This window comes from Molossus molossus, unplaced genomic scaffold (genome assembly GCF_014108415.1).
Source record: "Molossus molossus isolate mMolMol1 unplaced genomic scaffold, mMolMol1.p scaffold_m16_p_3, whole genome shotgun sequence".
Lineage (NCBI taxonomy): Eukaryota > Metazoa > Chordata > Mammalia > Chiroptera > Molossidae > Molossus > Molossus molossus.
In genome coordinates, this window is record NW_023425366.1 from 53765437 (window position 1) to 53787169 (window position 21733).

A 21733-nucleotide genomic window follows, 5' to 3' on the forward strand; every position below is an offset into this window, starting at 1 on the left:
CTGGGAAACCACCCCACACTGAGCAGCGAGTATAAAGTGCCTGGCTGCTGCTGGGGGGCAGCCCTGGGCTTCGCCGGGGAACACGCCACGCCGGCCTCCTCGGTCCACGTCCGTGCCGAGGTCCAGTCCAGATACCACGAAGATGGCACCTATTGGGGGCAAAATGCCCAAGAGGGTGAGTATTGGGGACCCGAGGCAAGGCTGCATCCCAGGCAAGGCTCCGGGTATCGACCCACTAAATTCGAATGTCCCAGCATGGGGAGTGCAGAGGCGTCCTCGTAGCCCTGCTGTGAGAAGTTGCTCCCAGAACTTCTGCAAGACGGCAAAGCACCGCTGAGCCCCTCATTCCGGCCATGTCCAGAGCACTCCCTAGATCTATGTGACTCCTGTCTCGAGGACTCCCCCAGAGCCCAGACTCCCAACACCTTCTGAGTCCTGCACGCCAACATCAGAGCATTCCCCAGGGGTGCAGCTCCTACACTCGCAGGCGTTGGGACAAGGGGATGCCTCCTGGCGCCAGGGCTCCTGTGCGTCTGCCCTCGATGCCGCACTGCTGTGCCTGGAGCAGCCCCACAGGCAGGCATGCGCGCGGCTCTGAAGGTTCCAGCAACCGCCTGCCGGGTCTCCAGGCACCTCCCTCCCGCAGGATACGCTTGCGCGCAGCAGCTTGGTTGGGCAATGGTACGTTTTCTCCTGCAGTTTGGTTTCAGCGATGGCAACAAAATGCACCAAGAGGGCCTCGCAAATGGGCACAGAGGCCATAAGATATTGTGGAAGCTGTCAACAAGATTTTAAAAACAGCATCTCCAGCACCTGATTAATAACAAGCACACATCTTCCCTTATTGGGACAAGTGTTCTGGTCCAGACTGGCAGCCTTCAGAAGTCGTCTAGTTTGGTGGATGGATGGATGGATGGATGGATGGGGACTGAACTTGGGACTGTGGTTGGGTAGGTGGGAGGAGAAAGAGCCAGGAGGAGGGAATATGTTTGATCCTTAGGTGTCAAAGCTCCCAGGGGATGGTGGGGACAGGCCAAGTTTACCTTCTGCGCTGTAAGGACCATGAGGGCAGGTCCACCTCCCATCCTCATTACTAGACATCCCTCCCAAATAAAAAAGACCTCCACAAAAAGATAAAACCAAACAGTTAAAATTTTTCAATGTCATGCAGCATTAATAGATGAATGTCAATGGCCTGAGGAAGAGGTTGGGGTGGCAAACAATTATAGGCTATCACCAGTTCAATTGGTTGAAAATCTTTGCTAGTCCATTAATCTACTAAATGGATAGTTGGTGTAGACTGGAAAGGATGACTCCTACAGAGATTTTTTTAAGTGTTTTGGTTTGGCCCCCTTCTCATAGCCATGGATTCTAACCCACTCCCCTAACTCAAACTCAGAAAATGAAACATTTTAAAGGATTACATAAGCAAAAGATAGATATAAAATGGGAAGGAAAAAAAAAAGGTTTCTTTGGTAACCTTGTTTCCATGCCTATGTCAGTGTTAAAATATAGATAATAATAAGTCTATACTTTTGAGTTTAAAATTATATGTTACAAAGCTACCATATATTCATTGGAAATAGCTTGGAAATGACTTATGAACACCATCTGCTTACTACATTTTAGTGTATATTCTGCTAGTTTGTTGTCTAGGCAAATATGCACTTTTTATGACACAAATAGTCTGATATTACACATACTGTTTTGTAATACTTTTTCAAAAATCAGTATCTTGAGAATTTTTTTCATAGCACATTCCACTTTTTTTTTTTTTCTTAAGCTGTTTAGCTGAGGAACAGAAAAGTCTGAAGTCCAGGTAATTAAAAAATGCCCTAGAATCCAAGAGATTTTTTCCCCCAGATGTAATTGTTCAACCAATTTATGAACAACATGGTGATGAAATCACCACTAGCCACGTCACCAGCAAATATCAGATTCTTAGCTATGCTGTATATTTAAATATTTGTGGTACTACAGTTTGAAAACACACACATGTTCAGTGAGAATTGCTTACTGACTGAACATAAATATCACAAGTTATTTCAGTCAAAAGTTAGTAGCAAGTCATATCTCATTTATTTGATTCTTGTTCATGTTTTTTATATTACTGCACTGGCTAGTTATGTGTGTGTGTATGTGTGTGTGTTCCTTGTTAATTGGGTCATAATGTTGTGGTGTTAAGATGTGGCATGTGGGCACATTGAAATCATGACATACTGGGATTTCAGAATTACATGTGATCAATTCTGTATTATTGTAATTGTTTATTATCTCATGGACGTTTATGTTTGAAAATGTTTCCATTTGGAAGGGATATTAGGGAACATACAGCATGATCCTTTTATTTTACTGCTTTAAAGTGAAAATGTTGCCCTGGCTCAGTGGTTTGGCTCAGTGGTTGGAGCATCGGCATATGGACCAGAGGGTTGCAGGTTCGTTTCCCAATCTAAGGCATGTACCTGGGTCAAGTTCAATCACTGAACCTGGTCAGAGTCGGGAGGAAGGCAACCAATCAATGTATCTTTCTCACATCAATGTTTCTCTTTCTCTCTCTCTGCCCCTCCCTCCTTCTCTCCCTTCCACTGTATCTAAAAATCAATGGAAAAATATTCTCAGGTGAGGATTAACAACAACAAAAAAGGGAAAATGTTAGATGTGTCTTCTCTCTGAGCTAGCTGACCAAATGGCACAGGAAGGGGCAGTGGAGGGGATGAAGAGTAAACTGAGGAAGCTCTAAGAGGGTGGCGAGGCCTTGGGATGCAAAATCCTATGAATGGCTTTCACGGATCTATGTAACCCTTTTTACTACATCAGCATTTGTTTTACCAACTGTTATTGGTAATAAATGGAACACAATAGGTAAGGACATTTCAAGTTATTTCTTTACATGGTCTTTTCAGGACTGTCCCACCATCCCCACTCTGATTTAAAATCAAATCTAGATATCACTTATGAATAAAATAATCAGGAGGCCCTATACTACCCACCTGGCAGGTTTTGTATAAATTTTTAGATTCTGGACATTAATGCTTCATTTATAAAATCAGAGAAGGTAGGGTGTCTTTTATTGTTAAAGTCTATGATTCTTCTAAATTAAAAAGACATGGTTGCACTAGAAAATTACTTTCTAATTCACAAAGCTCTTTAAAAATATTAAGTTCAGCCCTGGCCAGTGTGACTTAGTGTCAACCCATGTACCAAAGGGTCTCAGGTTCCATTCCCTGTCAAGGGCATGTACATGGGTTGCAAGTTCCACTCCGCACCCCACCCCCAACTCTCCCATCCCCCTCCTCATTTGGGTGCATGCAGGAGGCAACCAATCAATGTTTCTTTCTCACATCGATGTTTCTGTCTCTCTCTTTCCCTTTCACACTCTCTAAAACTCAATGGGAAAAAAATTCTCAAATGAGGATAAACACTCTCTTTCTTTCTTTCTTTCTCTCTCTCTCTCTCTCTCTCTCTCTCTCTCTATATATATATATATATATATATGTATATATGTATATATATATATATTTCAAAATTATCTCTTGAACATAAACAGCAGGGTAATTATTTCATAGTACTGTAAATGATTCCAATAGTATGGGGGTTGGGCTGGAAATCAGTTTATAAATACTTTATTTAGTTGTCTTTTTCCTGTTCTTGTCATCTCACACTTACAGAGTACAAACACACACACTCATAACCTCCTGGACAACTTAACATAGCTGCTGTTGTAGAAACTGAATTTTAACACCAAAGATAGAAGACTTTAAGGGATCTGACCACCTTTGAGGTTGTATCTTCTTCCTTCTGTCTTTACCAAGTATCTGACTTTTCAGTCTTCAAAATGACTTAAGAGCATTATACTCAACTTCTTTATCAATTTTTATCATCTCTTTAGTTTTAACCAAATAGAAGAAAGACTAGCCTTCACCATTTTAAGAATGTGTGCTTAAGTTTTCACCTGAGGATTTACAACAAAACCTTTTCATTTAATTCTTCTGCAGGTATTTCTGCAAACATAACATCCTCCCACCATATTCTTCAAAACTCATTAATGTATCCTGAAAGACTGTCACCCTCGGCACATGTATACACAAATTTTCATTATATGAGTATGCTGGCTGTTTGCCTTATAGATAATACCATGAATTTATAAAAATATATATGTACTTTCTGAGAATTCTAAAACAATCATACCTCTCAAAAATATGATAGAAGTACGAAAGATAGAAAATTGTCTCAAAAAGGAGTTACTCAAGTAACTCCTTTCTTCCCTGCACCTGTCATTTCAGGGCATCCTAGAGCGTTTGAACGCTGGAGAGGTTGTGATTGGAGATGGAGGGTTTGTCTTCGCACTGGAGAAGAGGGGCTATGTGAAGGCAGGCCCCTGGACCCCGGAAGCTGCTGTGGAGCACCCAGAAGCAGGTTAGTGCCTTGCTCTATTCAAAGTCATGGTGACCCACATATAGGTGCATACCATCAGACAGATTCATTCATGCCACATTTTCCAAATATTTATTTATGGTTATGGGGCACTGTACTAGGTATGCATGTAGGATTCACATGGTGGATAAGCACAACAGCCTTCCTTGTTGCTGTCACCTATGTTTACCTCTTGGTCCCTGAGCCTCACTCTGGATGAGTCTAGTATCTGGCTCACTGCCTTCCTCTCTGCCCCTCCCTCCCCTTCCTCTCTAGGTGACTTAGTGTCCATACAGATGACCCATCCAGCACTCTTTCTGCCAACGCCTTGATCTCCTCCTCATCTCCAGCTGAACTCTTCCTCCACCCCACCCTCTCAGCAGTCCACTCCTAGACCTTGCCACCATCAACAGCTGTCCATCTCTGGAATCTCAATTACTAGTGCTTACTCCCTGACCACCACCTGCTATCTTTTCTGCTCACCCTAACACTGCCACTCCTCAACCTCATCAAGACTCTCAGTCCTTCCTCCCTTGCATTTTAGTGTTTATTATCCATTCTCCTGAATATTTCCACTCTCCCTCCTTACCCACTTTAAGTTAAATGGTAAAGTATCCATTACGGTCTTGCAGGTAGGCCCTCCTCCACTGTATAAGTGCCAACTAGTTAAATGCATTGTATACTAGCCCACCCTATTTAAATTCAACTATCTACCTATTCTGCACCTGTATCCACACACCTTATGCTCACTTTACTTTTTTGACCAAATCTTTTATGGCTAGGACGGCAGGTGGGAGGAAACCTGAGGGCCATTATATGTATATAGATAATATCTCCCAGTTGTATATGTACAGAGCATAGTTAGATATTACCCCTGTAAATTTACTTGGGAAATGCAAATCTTTGGAATTCCATAGTGAACTCTGAAAGGTCAAATACAATTGTACAGTATTTCTTCAGTGGGGTGATAAATTTGTAGCAAAATAATTTAGGGGCAAAATGTGACCTAAACTAATGTGAGGATATTTATAATTGTATCCCATTTTATGATATACTTTGACGCAAAGTAAGTAGTAATGTGTTTGACTGGGGGGCAGGGCTACTGCTTTAGACCCTAATGAAAGTGTTAGATACTATATAGTGTAAATACTGTATTCACTTTCTAAAATTCCCAAAATTCTGGATTCCAAGACACTTTTAGTCCCAAAATGGCTTGGATGAGGGATTATAGACCTGTAGCATAACCTTCCTTTCTCACCGTTTCCAGGACTAAAAAGTGAAGCCCAGGCACCAGTCCTACAAAAATATTTCAAGTGTAGTTGAGTTTCATGGGAAACTTTCCAGAGTCTATTTCAATTTGAGCTATCACCAACCTAAATTAGAAAAGCACCTGCAGGTACACAAATTAATTTGCATAAAATATGCACATAAACTGGCCACTGCTCTCTTTCAGAGCATGAATTTTTTAAAAATTTTCTTTCTTTATTGATTTTAGAGAGAGAGGAAGGGAGAGGGAGAGAAAGATAGAAACATCAATCGGCTGCCTCCTGCATACCCCCTACTGGAGATTGAGCCCATAATTTGGGCATGTGCCTTTACCAGGAATCAAACCTCTTGGTGCATGGGTTAATGCTCAACAACTGAACCACACTGGATGGATGGATAGAGAGCATGCATTATTTTTCTTTTCTTTCTTTTATCCTCACCAGAGGACATTTTTGCATTTATCTTCGGATAGAGCAGGAGGGAGAGCGAAACACTGGTGCGAGAGAGACACATCGACTGGTTGCCACCCACACAACTCCAACCAGGGCCAGGGACAAACCGCAACCGAGGTACGTGCCCTTATTGGGAACTGAACCCGGGACTCTCAGGTCCGTGGGCCAACACTCTAACTGCTGAGCCAAACCACCCAGGGTGAGCATGAATTCTTTAAACACCTTTCATTTCCCCAAAACACTAAATACACCACTGCCGGTGAGGCACTTGGAATGCTACGCAGCAAATAGTGGTGATGATGATGATTTGCCCTAATGATAAATAAGAATAAAATTCAATTAAAATGACTACAGAATTCATGTCTTACTGTATTTTCTCAATTAACAGATAAATGTCTCACAAGTAAGGTCTTTTCTAATTGTTTAGACATTAAAAATGAACATGTCCTAAAAAAAAAACCATGCTGTCGGCCACACAGACCCATGGAATTTTGAAATTCCTTTTACATTGTAAAGATGAAAAAATTACCACCTCGAAGGGGTAGGTAAATGGCCTGCTCAACATCACACAGTGACTGTAGCTGAGTCAGGAAGGCTCAAGTTCACTGATCTCTTGTGCCTGTGACTTTACCCCTACACAGTGTTATATTTAAAAATGTTAAGGATGGAAGAATTTGTAAGGATAACCACTCAGCAGCTTAACCAAGAGGCTGGGTAACATTTAGCTTCTATGATGCTAAGATCAAACTAGTATAATAAAGGTGTAAAGTCATGACATTAATATAATTAATTATTATAGGTCAAGTCCTTGTCATAGAGACCAGTCCCGCCCTATTATTGGTTAGAGGATAAAGACATAGCAGTCTTATGATGAGAGAAAACAGAAAATAGAAATTGATAGGATACCTAGAGATTACCAGACTAATTCTCCTACTGAAGTTTATGCCAAAAGTTGTGGTTCTTGCACCCAGTGGAATCAGCATTGAATTTGGCAAGGAATTCGGGTTTTCTGGGTCTGGAGGGGCTTGGGGCATCTGAATTCATAACAACTGCCCCCACGTGAGTCTAAGTTGGGTCACATTTTGAGAAGTACTACAGTTTTAAGAAGCATGGTGGAGCCCTGGCCGGTTTGGCTCAGTGGTTAGAGCATCAGTCTGCAGTCCAGAGAGACCCAGGTTTGGTTCCGGCTAAGGGCACGTACCTCGGTTGCGGTTTGTCCCTGGCCCTGCTTGGTTGTGTGGGTGGCAGCCACTCGATGTGTCCCTTTCACGTCGATGTTTCTCTCTCTCTCTCCTACTCTATCTGAACAAAAAATGGAAAAAAAATGTCCTCGGGTGAGGATTAAAAAAAAAAAAAAAGCAGCATGGTGGAATAATCAACTCAATTAAGAACAAGGAGCTGGGTCACTGCCCTCTGGAAAAATATATAAAAGTGTATAGACCTTCTGCACTGTAAAATGTACGTCTACACAAACTGCACACCATTCCAGGATTTTTTTTTTTTTATCCTCACCCGAGGACATTTTTCCATTTTTTGTTCAGGTAGAGTGGGGGGGAGAGAGGAACAGAGAGAGAGAGAGAAACATCGATGTGAAAGGGACACATCGAGTGGCTGCCACCCGCACAACCGACCAGGGCCGGGGACAAACTGCAACCGAGGTACGCGCCCTTGGCGGGAACCGAACCCGGGTCTCTCAGGACCGCAGGCTGACGCTCCAACCGCTGAGCCAAACCGGCCAGGGCCCAATCCAGGATTTTTTCACAGAGTCTCTAGAAATACACCCAAGGACAGCCTGGCTGGACTTCCTGTTTACAAACCATGTCACTCTGGTGCATAGGAACCCGGTCTACAGGCCCTGCACCCCTGCTCCAGTTGCAGCAGCTCATCTGCTGGATAAATGGGGACATCATAGAAGGTGTTCTTAATTGGCTTGTTGCTAATTTTAAAAAGTTTGAAGCCCCTTTGTTTAGGCATCCTTTTAAATTCCCACTGAGAACTAAAGTTTCCATGATTTAAAAAATAAAGATTTGGCTTCAAGCTTAGAAACCAATTTTCTGAAATTCAAAAGCTTTTTTGCCTCATTTATTTGTACACTTAAAATAAAAAACTGAGCTTCCTATGTTCTCTGTGGTCTACTAGGCCCTTGGGATGCCAAGATGCCAGACTCATCTCCAGTCTTAGCCCCTGAGGGCAAAGAACTCCAGTGTCCTAATAACTTCCTGGCTTCTAGTGTAGTTGCTTCTAGACTTTTGGATTTTATAGGCCTCTGAAATTTCACAATAAATTTCAGGGACTGGCACTGGATTGCTGATTTCTAACTTTGCCCAGTTAATTCCCCTGACAAAACAAACACCAGCTAAGTCTATTATTTAATAAAATGAGTATTTCCCCACTCTCTTAAAATGGTGGTTCTCAATAAGGCTGAAAATAAGAATCAGTTGGGGAAACTTAAAGAAAAAGTCTGTACCCTGCTCCAAACCAATGACATCAGAATATCTGTGGGATTGCCCTAGCAATCATACCTTTTAAAAAGTTTGCAGGGTATCTAGTGGGCAACAAGGGGTTAGGACCACTATTTTAGAGCAAAGGATAGATACTTCTTTAAATTGAATATACTTGGTTATACGGAAAAAATTCCTACCATATTTCCTCTAACCTGGGAAAGCTTTGCCATTTGGCCTTGCTCCATGGATGTATTTGGGAACCTTGTTCCAGTTTTTATCCCACTCATTTTTCAGAAACACAGAACTAATCACATCTCTCAATTGCACTGTTGGTTTGGCCTCAACACTTGTGGTCTGGAGACTAGACTCCTTGGGATGACGTGCTATGCATTCATACTGTCTGCCTGCCCACCTTTCCAACTGCATCTCCCATCACTTCTCCAACGCACCCTCCACCCCAGCTGCTCAGACCACCCACTGTTCCCCCAAATGCCACGGCTGTTTCGGCCTCCTTGTCTTTTCTCAGGCTGTTCCCTTTGTAGAGATGTCCTTCCCTACCTCCTCTAGCTGGCAAAAATGCTGAAATGATTCCCCGTCTCTGGGACCTCCTTCTTTCCTCCCCCCCCATCCATGGTAGAAATATCTTCTTCTGGGCAAGAGACCCCAGATCCACCTCTCATTAGCCCCCAGGATGCATAGAGGCTAAGCGACCAGGAATTTAAGCAGTTATTTTCATATTTGTCTTAGAGCCTTTTGAAAGCACCCTGGGTTAATAAACTGAGAGCAATGAATGCCTTTCTTATTCCATCTCCCAGTTCGCCAGCTTCACCGCGAGTTCCTCAGAGCTGGATCGAATATCATGCAGACCTTCACCTTTTATGCTAGTGAAGACAAGCTGGAGAACAGGGGGAATTACGTGGCAGCGAAAATATCCGTGAGTAAAACCACAGATGGCACTCCCAGAAGTGCAGCAGACACAGTGGACTGTGATGTTGGGCAAGCCATTTATTTACCCGATCAAGGTGGCAATTTCTTCATCTCTACAATGAAAAGAGTTTTAAAATTTCATGATCCTATGGGACCCACAGCACTGGGTTTTTTTGAGGATGTGTTCATTTTTAGTATCTAAATAATTAGAAAAGACCTTACTTATGATACATTTATCTGTTAATTGAAAATATACAGAAAGACAAAAAGTCATAAATTCTGTAGTCACTTTAACTGAATTTTACTTCTATTTGTCATAAAGACAAATTATCATCATGATCACCACTATATTATGTGCAGCTTAGTCATGGGAAGACGCCAGCTCTTTTAATGGAAAGACTTTTATCCTCTCACAGATCCTTGGTCTCATGTAATAGCCTAGACACCATCATTAGATTTATTTTTTCATTATTATTATTGATGTTACTGTTACTGAGAAGTGCTCAGCTTGGTAAAGCACTGAATTATCCCATCACTGTCATTTTCTGGAATCAAATCACTATTATAACAGACAACTGAGATGTGGACATTTGAATAATGCTCTTGTTTCCATTTCACATGAAAATGTAGATGTATCATATACTCACCATTTTAGGGGCAGAAAGTCAATGAAGCTGCTTGTGACATTGCCCGGCAAGTGGCTGATGAGGGAGACGCTTTGGTGGCAGGAGGCGTGAGTCAGACACCTTCGTATCTCAGCTGCAAGAGTGAAACTGAAGTTAAAAAAGTATTTCAGCAACAGTTACAGGTCTTTATGAAGAAGAATGTGGACTTCCTGATTGCAGAGGTAAACAAAAATATGATCGAAGATGAGACAAGTACTGAGTGCATTTTCTCTGCCTTTTGCTTTCCTGGGGACCATGTGAGATCAGGTGCCAATCATGGCTAGTAATAGTAATATTTAATTTCTAAATCTTTTTCCAATTTAGGGCTTCTACTAAATTTGATCCAGTTAATCTAATACAGTGTTCTTCAAATCTTTTGACTGCAATTCACAGTAAAAAAAAATCACCATTCTATTTCATTTAAAAAGTGCTAATGTCTGGCTGGTGTGGCTCAGTGGTTGAGCATCGACCCATGCAGCAAGAGGTCGCAGGTTCAATTCCCAGTCAGGACACATGCCCAGGTTGTGGGCCCAACCCCAGGGGGCATGCAGGAGGCGGCCAATCGATGTTCTCTCTCATCGATGTTTCTCTCTCTCTCTCCCTCTCACTTCCTCTCTCTCTAAAGTCAAAAAAGGAAAAAATATTTTTTTAAATAATAATAAAAAATGTTAATGGTTTCAATTTCAAATTCTCAATATTCAAAATATTTCAAACTCAGAGTTCGAAAATCACTCATCTAATGATGATTTAATTATTAAGCAACAGAATACGTTTTCAAATTGTTCTAGAGAAACAAGACTAAAAGCACCATAACCTTCTTGTATCTCAGTATTTTGAGCACGTGGAAGAGGCTGTGTGGGCGGTGGAAGCCTTGAAAGCCTCTGGAAAGCCGGTGGCAGCGACCATGTGCATCGGCCCCGAGGGAGACCTGCACGGCGTGACCCCCGGCGAGTGTGCGGTGCGCCTGGTGAGAGCAGGTGACGATGGATTTCTATCAGTTTGCAATTAACGTGTCTTTTAAAATGACATACAAATTCAGGTCCATCTATGAGTCACTATATACTACTTTTATTAACAGGAAAACCAGTAATTTGCTTTTTTAAGAAATATTGATAGTAGTACTGAATCCTAAAGAGAAAAATGTTTAAAGAAAGACGCACACACATACCAGCCTTTTGAAAGGAGCAACTATGCTGAAGGTTTAACTAGGAATGGGAAGAACTTTGGTAACTTAGAAGGAACATTAGGAAAAATTGTTTTATTTTTAACTTATCTCAAGTTGAGGTCTTTAAACATTAATAACTGTTAAGTCAGTTGCCCTCTTTCCCAAAGTTTTTCCATTCTCATAGATTACTGGTATGCTTTTTTTTTTTTTATAACTGATATAATAAAATTTAAAAATCCTTTGATATGAAATACTGACCACTTAATTTATCTTTTAATATAATTTTCATTCCTCATATTGTTTTCCATTTCAATTAGGGAAAATACAGATTGTTTTCAAAGCTACCTCATTTTAAACCCAAGGAATAGCTTAGCATCAGAGGAAGAGTCCAACTCATTCTGTGGAATAGAGAGATTTTGACTGGCTATTTGTTTAATTCCTGATGTTTATCCAACTCCTGATATTTCATGGAAGTCACTTCATACTTGTCATGGACAATAACAATTATTTAGATTTAGGAGTGAAGTTGTATAATACTAATTCTTCACTGGTAACATAAAAATGGAAGAGAAGGTAACTTGTCTCACAAAGATCAGAGGAGGCCACCATCATCATCAGTGTTAGTCGGTGAAGGTTCTTGGGGTGCATCTCCTTCCCCCACCAATCTATTCAGAGTAGGTGGCCACACTGTTTGAAATCTCTGTACCCAATTTATATCCTTTGTAGCATTTCCCACTTATTTATGTCAGAGTCTTTCACTAGATTGTAAAATCTAAGAGGGCAGACACTCTCTTTTTCTCAGCATTGAGTACCCTGTGCCTGGCACAGTGCCTAGCACATAGTAAGTCCATAATAAATATCTGTCTAATAAATCTATCTAATATCTATCTAATAAGTCTATCTTCCAATGTTAGTTCAAATTCTATCTCCATGTACCCTTATATAATTATCTCTACCCCAAATATCACTCCCTCCTCTCAGGACCTATAACACTTTCTGTTTATGCCCCTCATTTGGAATATCCCCAGTTAACATTTTCTAGTCTGTGAGAATGTTAATAGGATTGTGTAGTCAAATACAATTAGAAAATGCTGTGTTAAACCAACGTAAGCAGGTCTCTTTACTACTGAACTTCTCAGAGCCTTTGATATGTTCAGGTTTATTGGCAGTGTCCAAGAAGGGTATATAGAAAATAGCTACTGCCTAACTTAATGGATCATAGAACCTTATTTTCATGGAGCACTGGAAAGCCCTGTGCTAAATTATAAAATTCTTCGTTTCAGGGACTATGTTCTATGTTTATATTTCTCTAGAACCCCTTATAAGGACTCTTATACCTAATAGACATCCAGCAAATAGCCAACAAATGATTAGTTCATTCGTGTGATAAAGTCAAGCAAGGAAAGACAAACTGGCAGAACATCAAAGAGGAAGGTAGTCAAGATCCAAGTGAAGATGTTAAGTAAGCTGTTGACTATACAACTCTGGACTCCAGTGGACAGGTCAAGTTAGAGAGAGAAATTTTGGAGAATTCTGGATGCAAATGGTACTGAAAGCCCTGGGCCTGAAAAGGAGGTGTAGGTGACGAGCGGAGATGGCTCAGTGGAGTCCTGGGACACTGCAGGGTTGACAGATTCAGCCTTGAGGAGGGGTGGGCACCCAAAAGGCAGCCAGGGTGGTAAGAGCAACACTCAGGTTGCGTAGGAAGTTCTCAGAGACCAAGAGAAGGAGAGTGTTGATGAAGGAGGGAGGGGTCCAATAGATCTAATGCTGCTGAGAAGCAGAGTAAGATAAGAACAGAGCAGCGATCACTGGCTTGGCCAGACTCTCATGGGTGAGCCTACAAATGCGGATTCAGAGGCATGACCAAGAGGGAGGCCTGACTGGAACAAGAATAAAGATCAAACTGCAGACCCAGCCCAGTGAGCACCACTGAGGCATCTGCCACTGAACCCTGGGTACCACAGCTCGTAGCATCAGTTCTGCTGCTCCTGGACTCTGGAGCAGTGATATTACTAAATTGGCCTGATGAAAGGGAACATTGATTTATTCCTCAAATGAGTGGTACAGTGACCACGGGTGCAATCTAGCAGCTGGGAGTGCTGAAAAAATTATTGTGTTTGCAATATAATGTCAAAGATTGAAAAATTGACTACTAAAAATAGAAGTTCAAAAAAACTAATAATTAAAAAAAAAAGAAAGACAGAGAGCCAAGTGTGCATAAATGACACGTCAATTATACCAGACTCTTCAAAGCCCTTTCCACAGAAAGTACTTGCTGCTAGTTAGCAATCATTCTTGCCCAAAGGTAAGATAGATTTGCAGGGAGCAAGGATCAAATGCTATCTGCCAAGCTCACCGTTCCAAATAAAAGCTCCTTAATTAAGAGAGGAGACTTGAGCCTCCCAGTACTCTGGTGAACCCCTAACGCTAAAATGTTCTTCCCGCTTGCAGGAGCTTCCATCGTTGGTGTGAACTGCCATTTTGACCCCACAATTAGCTTGCAAACAGTGAAGCTCATGAAAGAAGGGCTGCAGGCTGCCGGACTGAAAGCCTACCTGATGAGTCAGCCCTTGGCCTACCACACTCCCGACTGCGGCAAACAGGGATTTATCGATCTGCCAGAATTCCCCTTTGGTAAGACAGACAGTCTACACATTGTCTCGATGTTTTACGTTTGACAAAGTCCAAATAAATAGATAGCCATAGAGCTTTACTGTAGTAAAGACATGTCTGCCGATCTCCTCATCACTAGCCCCCCGCTTTTCTCCCTATAGCCACCAATCCCTTGATATTAGACAGTCGTAGAAAGAAAATAAAGGATCAGCAAGCAAAAAAGACAGGAACTTAAGTGTAAAATCAAAGTTGAATCAACACCTAGATAGATAACCAGTTAGTCATACTTGTAGGTTGGTAAAAAGGATGCTGTCATGGGTGGGGTCGGCAAAGATTTTCATTCTGGTTCCAGCTCTGTTGCTGAGTTGTAACCTTAGGAAAATTCCTTAGTTCCTCTAGATCTTAATTTTCTCATCAGAAAACTAAAAAGGTTAGAACCAGGTTACCTCTACGATCCTTTTCTCCAATTTTGAATGTTGCTCAGATACTCCATGATTTGAGGGTGGAGGGAAGATACCATCACTGGGCTCCTGCATGACAAATTTGAAAGAGACCAAGCAGATGAAGTGAGGGCATACATGCAGCCTAGGCAGAGGGATAAAGTCTTTTCTTGTGTTTTGGAAGGAGGGGTGAATCTACCTTGAAAATCAAGCCCAGAGATATCAGCAGGGCCAGACCATGGCCAGCCTCCTAGTCCATTCCAAGGTCTTTACACCATATTCTGTCCCCTCTCTGAGGGACCCTCAGATAAATAAGGCATTATGAAATAATCACTCTAGAAGAACCATGGAAGAAGAGTGGCAAGGCATTTGTGTTATTTATTGCTGTATAACAAGTTACTGCAAAACTTTGTATCTATGATGCCATAGGTTCTGTTCATCATGAATTCAGGAGCAGCTTAACGGGTGGAGTTTGCTCAGGGTCTCTATAAAGGTTGCAGTCCAGACCTTGGCCAGATCAACAGTCATCAGAAGGTCTGAGGGGAAGCAGGGGATCTACCCCTAAACTCTTTTAGTTGGCTGTTGGGAGTCAGCGTCAGTTTCCCACTGTCTGTTGACTGGAGGCCTCAGTTCCTCAGCTCAGGGCCCTTTCTGCCTGAGTGTTCTCACAACATGGCATCTGGCTTTCCCTGGGGCATATGTGTTCCAAAGAGCACCGGGCAGAGACCATGATGTCTTCTACAACGTAGCCTCAGAAATCAGAGCCCACCCCTTCCACCAGAGTCTGTTGGCCTTGCAGACCCACCTGACACAATGTGGGAGCGGACTACACAGGATGAGAATGTCAGAGGGCGGGTGCATCTTGAAGGCTGGCCACCCCCGCATTTAAAACTGGATATATACACACAAAATAGCCAAGAGTTTTGAAAAGTTAAGAATTAAATATGGATAACGTATTTAACTCATTTATTGAAGATTACACATTTATAGTTGTTCGTTTTTAATTTTTTTTATAAAAAAAGAATTTGGGCATAATGCCATTTATTGCAGGACTGGAGCCCAGAGTTGCAACCAGGTGGGATATTCAAAAATACGCCAGAGAGGCCTACAACCTGGGGGTCAGGGTCATTGGCGGGTGCTGTGGATTTGAGCCCTACCACATCAGGGCGATTGCAGAGGAGCTGGCCCCAGAAAGGGGCTTTCTGCCACCAGCTTCAGAAAAACATGGCAGCTGGGGAAGTGGTTTGGACATGCACACCAAGCCGTGGATCAGAGCCAGGTAAGAAACTTTAAACTATATTTGCCAAACCTAACGGATGTAGATTACGAATATGTCCAAATGAGGTCATCATAAAGAACATGGCTACATTTTCTCACAGAGATAGTTGCAAAACATCCTGATGGGGTGATTTCTAGACAAGGTTTTAGAATATAGAAGGTAAATAATGTAAGTTGCAATGAAATGTAACTTCATACTCTAAGAAAGCACCATCCATGTGGTGGACACTGACATTGAATCAAATGCTTGTTTAAGGTTTAAGTATAACTTAAGTATAACAATTATTAATTAAGTGCCTGTTCTGTGCCAAGCACAGTTCTTGGAGCTAGGAATAGAGTGGTGAATAAGATAGAAAAGTTTTTGCCCTCAAAACTTACATTCCAGTGGAGAAGATGAAAAATAAACAGATTCTATGGCAGGCAGTGTGCAGGGCACTGGGAGTAAAGAAATGAAAAGCTGTGGGGGAGAGAGAGAGAGAGAGAGAGAGAGAGAGAGAGAGAGAGAGAGAGAGAGAGAGAGAGAAAAGGAAAGGGAAGGGAAGGGAAGGGAAGGGAAGGGAAGGGAAGGGAAGGGAAGGGAAGGGAAGGGAGGAAGTTAGTTAGTTAGTTATGAAGAGGAAGGGAAAGAAAGAGAGAGAGAAACTAGAAGAAAGGCTATGGTCCCTGTCTTAGGGAACCTCACAGTATACTGGGGGAAGTGGAATAGAAAGCCAATGTATTATACTGTGGTAACGTATTTAATATTAGAGGCATGGATTAAAAAAGAACAATGAAGAGAATTACTATGTTTCCCTAAGGGAAAGAAATTTTAGCAGAAGGGATTTTTTGTGCCTGGGTTTTGAAGGGCCACGTAGGCTTCCGTGAGACAGAGAAGGGGGTGGAGGGTGAGCACCCCAAGCAGAGGGAGCAGGTCTATTGTGTTCAGCCAACACCGACTGAGCACAACTATGTCAGACACTGTTGTGGACACTGCAGTAGCAAGCTGGACAAAGCACCCTGTCTCCAAGGAGTTAACAGTCTAGTACGCAGAACAGGTAATTTCAAATTGGCATAGAAAGTCCAAAGATAAAGATATGCACAGGTGTTGTGGAGTGGGAGCTAATGGCCCATGGGGCAACAGGTAGAGAGGGGTTAATGAAGAGTTTCTAATAGAGCTGATGCCCAAGCTAAATTTTGAAAGGTGAACTCTGGTGCCAAACAAAGGGACAGCCTACAGGAAAGCACTAAGGCGGGGGGGGGGGGGGGGATCACACATTGAGAAACTAGAAGTTCGAGTGTATCAGAGACAGAGGATACAAGCCAGGGAGAGGAGGCAGACTTTCATTCATGCTCACCCACTGAGTGTGACCTCATCCCAAAGGCAATGAGGAGCCTGGAGGGTCGTAAGTGGTCTAGGACAAGATGTACAAGTCTCAATAGCCTGAGACAGGGAACCTGTGAGGAAGCCCTTGCTAGAATACCAGACATGATGGGGCCTGAACTAGAGGAGACTGTGGGGACAGGAGGAGGCAGGACCATGGAGTGTCAGGTGCAGAGTGGTACTGGTGCTGGGAAGAGCAGCACATGTGGGCTCAGCGGTCATGAGCAGAGCGCCAGAAAGTGAGGATGGGGAGGTAGGTACATCGGATAGAAAATGTCCCTAGTCTAGTTCTTAGCTGTTGATCCCTATTCATATGTTAAAAGAAGAAATTCAAAGTAATGTTAGACCTACAGATTCTGGGGGGAGAAAGGATTTAGTATAGATGCATAAAGGTGTTTTAATGAACACAGTCTGAGGAGTGCACAGATGGCCATGGACGTATTCTAGCACAGTGACACAGACATCGACTGGGGGAGTCAGTGTGTGATTTGTTCACCCAGGGCCCGGAAGGAATACTGGGAGAATCTCCGGATAGCCTCAGGCAGGCCATACAACCCTTCCATGTCAAAGCCGGACAACTGGGGAGTGACCAAAGGAACCACCGAGCTGATGCAGCAGAAAGAAGCCACCACCGAGCAGCAGCTGAAAGAGCTCTTTGAAAAACAGAAATTCAAATCTGCATAGTAGCCGCGGTGGAGCCCGATTTTGTGAATTCTGTGTTTGGGCCACAGTTCTTAGAAATAAGGACAGGGTGGTTAAAATACAATGCCTTTATTAACACCAGCCTATACACAAAATTGGTATGAACTGAACAAAATAGCACTACAAATAGCACCTAAGAATTTTAAAAGTATGTTTTAGAAGTTCCCTTAGAAGCAGAACAGTATGGAGTAAATGTTAAGCAGGTTCACTAAGCACCCACCATGTAGAAGTTATTAAGGAAATCTCTGTGGCCAAGAAAAAGTAATTCGGACATTAAACCCACTAAAAGAAGTTTGCAAGTTAGTAAGGAGGATTCGACATGAACTGTCATAAATGGCTCACAACCAGACAAGGACAGATAAAGTGATGTAGGGAAGTGACTTCCAAGCTCCTTTGAACATGACCCATAGCAAGAAACACAATTTATACAATGACCCAGTAAAGCACATACCATAAAACCATTGAAATAAAATATGTGATCTATTCTGGTATTTTGTATTCCATTTCTTTTCATCCTATTTATTAATAAAACATGCTGATCGAGATCCTTCAAATTGATTTTATGATCCATTGATGGGTTCTTGGCCCACAGTTCAAAAATCACTGCTATGGGACATTTCAGCTATGGGGACTTTTCCTATATCTTTCAGTTTATTCTTAGAAGATCAGTAATATGGGACTTGATCAATAAGTATCCAAAGCCCAGAGTCCTGCTCTCAGAGTTCCAGAGTTGTTCTCTCTTTATTTAAAAAATCTTCACCTGAAGATACTTTTCCATTTATCTTCAGATAGTGTGGGAGGGAGAAACAGAGAGACAGAGACAGAAACATCGATGTGAGAGAGACACATCTATTGGTTGCCTCCCACATGGCCAGAGCCAGGAACCGAACCACAACCAAGGTACATGCCCTTGACCAGAATCGAACCTGCAACTCTTGGTCCTTGGGCTGAGGTTCTAACCGCTGAGCCAAACCAGCCAGGGCAAGTTGTTCTCTCTTTGCTGACCCATTTCTACTGCTAAGAAACATACCAACTAATTGGGAGGGGGTAAGAAGGGTTTGGTGTCTAGGTCCTCTCCATTCTACCCAAAACTGAATCCAGTAGGTAAGTCTGAGGAGCAACAAGTATGTGTTACTTTGGTAGCTTAAAAAAAAAAAAAGGATAGTTTAAAGAAAAAATAGAAGTTCTCCAAACTCTATCCAGGTTTCATAGATTGAGGAACATTTTTTTTACCTGATAATATCTATTCTCTTGAGAGCTCAAGCCTGAAGAGGCAAGACCATTAGAATAAACATGGCTACTCTTCCTGTGTTAGGAGAGTTCATGCTGCTTTCTAAACATTTTTAGACTGGTTAGCTGTTCTGAAATGGTAATTTCTTCATCTATTTTTTTTTTTTTTTTTATCCTCACCCGAGGATATTTTTCCATTTTTTGTACAGATAGAGTGGGAGGGAGAGAGAGGAAGGGAGAGAGAGAGAGAAACATCGACGTGAAGGGACACATCGAGTGGCTGCCACCCGCACGACCAACCAGGGCCGGGGACAAACTGCAACCGAGGTACATGCACTTAGCGGGAACCGAACCCGGGTCTCTCCGGACCGCAGGCCGACGCTCTAACCGCTGAGCCAAACCGGCCAGGGCATCTTCATCTATTTTTTAAAAAGTAATTTCTTCATCTATTAAAAAGAATAACAGTAATGAGATTACCTTGGTTGTATTAGATTCTTATTTTCATTCTATAATTTGCTGAGTCCTATATGAAATCTCTATACCTCAGTTTAATCCATTAATTAAAAGTAATACTAGCCTTGGCAGGTTTTTCTCAGTGGTTAGAGCGTTGGCCCATGGACCAATGAGTTGTGGGTTTGAATCTGGTCAAGGGCATGTACCTGGGTTGCGGTTCATCCCCGGCCCTGGTGGGGTCATACGGAGGCAACCAGTCGATGTGGCTCTATCATATTGATGTTTCTGTCTCTCTCCCTCTCTCCCTCCCACTCTATCTGACAATAAGTAGAAAAATATCCTCAGGTGAGGGAAAAATAATAATAATAATAAATAATAACAATACCTTCCTTCTTCACAAGTATGCTGAAGTTTTAAAGGAGAAGGCAGCAGTATTTAAAAGGAAAAATAATCCAGAATTTTCTTACAAAGATAATTAGCAATTCATCCCTCATCCCCCAGTGCACAGAAATGGAAGCAGAGCAGCACAGTTCTCAGAGGCTGCATGTAACTGAGGTGAAATTAGAGGAGGATAAAATGCTACTTTTTTTTTTAAGTCGCTATCTACCATTTCTTACTCTCAACTCCGGTTCAGTATTTAATGCTTTCATTCATGGATGATAGAGCTTTTATTTGAGTTACTGTTCTAGTGCTGTGCACGATGCTTGGCCCTTTGGTATTCTTTTCAGAACTTTATTGCCACACAAAGCATTCTTATATCCTTGAATTTTAAAAACATTCCCTCAAAGGGAATTACAGTGAAGATGTGCTTGAATGAACTATATGTCAACACTGCCTCCTAGTGTCATATTTCATATTTTGAAAAAAACTTGAAATTCTGCCTCTCCACCAAGTGCATTCATTTTATTTCCAGAAATCTTGTTCATTAAAAGAGAAGGCTTGTCTAATAACTCAGAATTTCTTTATGTGAAATAGACATTTCTCACTGGTAAATATATTTTTATAGAATCAGAGTCAGAGGGACCTTAGAGACCATGAGTGCAAACTCTCCTTTTTAAGGGTGAGATTACTAATTAAGGCAAGGTGCCAAGTCAGGAAGGACTTCTGCTTGTCCAAGGCTGCTTTAGCTTGGATTCTAGCTAGGGACAGATGGATCAAACAACTGAGTTCATCCTCCGGCCAGGAAATACAGATCCCTGCATTACTCAGAGTCAGTGTAAACTCACTGAATAAACCGTTTGCAATTTACGGCCTGACACTTCATTACACTGCAGCAGAGCGCCTTCTGGTAAGGGAATCATGCCAATGCAGAGACAGAGCTAGACAGGAGGGATCAACAGCTTCAGTTCCCAACTTGTCCAGAGGGGGGCAGCAAGTCACCAGCAGGGAATGCCTGTGTGGCTCTGTTTTGCTTTGAACCTATGCTATTTCATCAGAAGGAACTGTAACACTAAATGGCAGAAATAGCCGTAGCCCTCTTTCTGTGTGCTGGAGAGTCCTTTTCCTAAGATATGTGGATCTTGGCACCGTATCCACGGCAACTCACCCATCAAGAAAAACCTTATATGTCTCCAATCAGATCCCCGTTTTCTCAGCTCTTTATTTTTCTCAGCACTGAACACATTGGTTGGCTGTGAGCATTACACAGACTATTTTCCCAAATAGCTTCTCTGTTAGTAACATACTTGGGTCAGTCTGGAACCTTCCATGAGTTGCCTGCCAGGTAGACCACCCTGATTCTTACACAATAAAGGATGAAGTTAATTTGAAGAGAGGAAAACAGAGGAGACTGCTTTAGGAGTAGAATGTCTGATAGTGTGGTAAAGAACACGGTTAAGAGATAACGAGACCCAATTTTCCTGAACATCTCCAGGAACAAATTAATGTTTAGTATTTGAACAGAAAACGACAGAAAGGCAGTCAAATACCAAATCCAAAGACTTCTCACAGATGGTGGTAGGAAGGGCAGGGTCATTTGGCGAAAACTGGTGGGAGTGTGATGAGGGAAAGAGCCGGAAAATGCTTCCAGTTCCCAAGCAGCTGGAGGCATTCTGTGAGCCTTGGATAGATGAAAAATTAGGGGATGAAAAGTGAGTGAGACAGATGTCATCATTTGTGCTGCTGTGAGCTATAGAAATAATGCCAAACAATTTGAGTACAGCAAAACAAAACAGGTTAATTTGCATGCCACTAAATCCAACGCACAATAATTTCAACACATGGTTTGACTGACATATTTGTGAAAGCTCCCTATGTAAATTTCTATATACAATGAGTTTTCAAGGGGGACATTTAGCTTAATAAAATGTTTTAGCATAAACA

At 42.1% G+C, this 21733-nt stretch overlaps 2 protein-coding genes across 3 annotated transcripts in view; one reads left to right on the forward strand and one right to left on the reverse strand.

Moving 5' to 3' along the window:
- Window positions 1-21733, reverse strand: part of MTX3 (metaxin 3) — a 760898-nt gene that overhangs the window by 26754 nt on the left and 712411 nt on the right. Inside the window, exon 10 of the mRNA XM_036279109.1 lies at window positions 10150-10261. The gene's annotated coding sequence lies outside the window, so the exon portion shown is untranslated. The remainder of the gene's footprint in view (window positions 1-10149; window positions 10262-21733) is intronic.
- Window positions 90-18219, forward strand: BHMT (betaine--homocysteine S-methyltransferase). Of its 2 annotated transcripts, none has more exons than XM_036279099.1 (8): window positions 90-175; window positions 4284-4416; window positions 9391-9509; window positions 10158-10349; window positions 10997-11144; window positions 13787-13969; window positions 15439-15667; window positions 17527-18219. In XM_036279099.1, exons 1-8 carry the CDS (start codon window positions 143-145, stop codon window positions 17708-17710), a joined length of 1221 nt encoding a protein of 406 aa, XP_036134992.1. In that variant the 5' UTR covers window positions 90-142; the 3' UTR covers window positions 17711-18219. The 2 variants fall into 2 exon arrangements, with proteins under 2 accessions (XP_036134992.1, XP_036134993.1); XM_036279100.1 differs by lacking the exon at window positions 90-175 and adding an exon at window positions 3636-3781.

Excerpts from the sequence above, each read along its gene's own strand:
- BHMT (XM_036279099.1), top strand. The coding sequence starts at position 143 with ATGGCACCTATTGGGGGCAAAATGCCCAAGAGG. Across the intron at positions 9,510-10,157 it reads ACGTGGCAGCGAAAATATCC|GGGCAGAAAGTCAATGAAGC; the intron begins GTGAGTAAAACC and ends TCACCATTTTAG. Across the intron at positions 11,145-13,786 it reads GGTGCGCCTGGTGAGAGCAG|GAGCTTCCATCGTTGGTGTG; the intron begins GTGACGATGGAT and ends TCCCGCTTGCAG.